This window comes from Penaeus monodon, chromosome 29 (genome assembly GCF_015228065.2).
Source record: "Penaeus monodon isolate SGIC_2016 chromosome 29, NSTDA_Pmon_1, whole genome shotgun sequence".
NCBI classification, from domain to species: domain Eukaryota; kingdom Metazoa; phylum Arthropoda; class Malacostraca; order Decapoda; family Penaeidae; genus Penaeus; species Penaeus monodon.
This window is the reverse complement of record NC_051414.1, coordinates 39,211,558-39,213,275: the sequence shown is the minus strand read 5'-3', so window position 1 is coordinate 39,213,275 and position 1,718 is coordinate 39,211,558. Positions and strand designations below refer to the sequence as shown.

At 36.9% G+C, this 1,718-nt stretch overlaps 1 protein-coding gene across 1 annotated transcript in view; it reads right to left on the bottom strand.

Annotated features, from left to right (window-relative positions):
- Positions 1–110: 110 nt before the first annotated feature.
- Positions 111–1,718, bottom strand: part of LOC119591868 (putative uncharacterized protein DDB_G0282133) — a 13,885-nt gene continuing 12,277 nt past the window's right edge. The window contains exon 3 of the mRNA XM_037940606.1: positions 111–1,145. Within this exon, the coding sequence (XP_037796534.1) occupies positions 111–1,145 (1,035 nt within the window). The remainder of the gene's footprint in view (positions 1,146–1,718) is intronic.

Here is a 1,718-nt window from a genome sequence, read left to right as displayed (position 1 = left end):
CACCTGTGCATAATGAATCCAGTAAGATACTCAGAAGTAAAACGACCCAAGAAGAAGAAGAAAAAAAAATTATAGCAGTAAAGTGGTTCTCGTGTTAATTAGATATTACATCAGTGGCTGTGTGACGAGAGAGTGTGGGAGAACCAGCACGAAGGGATAAGTGGTTCGCGGTTGAAAGTCTTCCTCTCGAGGGTGGGTCTTATTCTGGTGTTGGAGAATGTATTAGTAGGATTTATTCTGGTGTTGGAGAATGTATTAGTAGGATTTATCCTGGTGTTGGAGAATGTATTAGTAGGATTTATTCTGGTGTTGGAGAATGTATTAGTAGGATTTATTCTGGTGTTGGAGAATGTATTAGTAGGATTTATTCTGGTGTTGGAGGAGTTACTGGTAGGGTTTGTTCTGGTGTTGGAGAAGTTATTAGTAGGATTTATTCTGGTGTTGGAGAATGTATTAGTAGGGTTTGTTCTGGTGTTGGAGAATGTATGAGTAGGATTTATTCTGTTGTTGGAGAATGTATTGGTAGGTTTTGTTCTGGTGTTGGAGAATGTATGAGTAGGATTTATTCTGGTGTTGGAGAATGTATTAGTAGGATTTATTCTGGTGTTGGAGAATGTATTAGTAGGATTTATTCTGGTGTTGGAGAATGTATTAGTAGGATTTATTCTGGTGTTGGAGAATGTATTAGTAGGATTTATTCTGGTGTTGGAGAATGTATTGGTAGGGTTTGTTCTGGTGTTGGAGAATGTATTAGTAGGATTTATTCTGGTGTTGGAGAATGTATTAGTAGGATTTATTCTGGTGTTGGAGAATGTATTGGTAGGGTTTGTTCTGGTGTTGGAGAATGTATTAGTAGGATTTATTCTGGTGTTGGAGGAGTTACTGGTAGGGTTTGTTCTGGTGTTGGAGAAGTTATTGGTAGGTTTTGTTCTGGTGTTGGAGAATGTATGAGTAGGATTTATTCTGTTGTTGGAGAATGTATTAACAGGATTTATTTTGATGTTAGAGAATGTATTAGCAGGATTTGTTCTGATGCTGGAGAATGCATTGATAGGATTTTTTCTGATGCTGGAGAATGCATTGATAGGATTTTTTCTGATGCTGGAGGATTTATTCTGATGGAGAATGTGTTGATAGGATTTGTTCTGGAGTGAAAATATTTAGGGAAGCTGGTGAATTACGGGAGTTTTAATGCGTGATTAGTATTGCAGTGTTGATGATAATAATTAGGAAGACGATGGTTATTATAGTGTGAATAGGATGGTAGTTTTAATGATATGAATAGGATGATAGTTTTAATAATATGCATTTGATGATAGTTAATAATAGTATGAGTACGATGTTAGTTTTGATAATATGAATAAGGTAATAGTTATAATGATATAAATCATGATTATTATCATTATATGAATCAGTAATGAAATACTTGTAATAATAAGGATTCTTAAAACTGTTTCGTTTTCCTTAGTAATTAATAAAAACAAGGCAGTTTCCACTTCATCGTCCATCTATATCGTTAACATGATCATAACGTCTCGAGACGCAAAGTGAACATGAGGTCAGTAGAGATGTGATAGACATGATCACTGCCGAGAGCTGACGGGTTTTCGAGACAAGGAGATGCTGACAAGAGGGTGCTGACGAGGAGCTGATTGATGGCAGCCGCTGACGAGGGAGGGGGGGGGGTTTGATAATAGAGACATGGGATGGGATGCAAC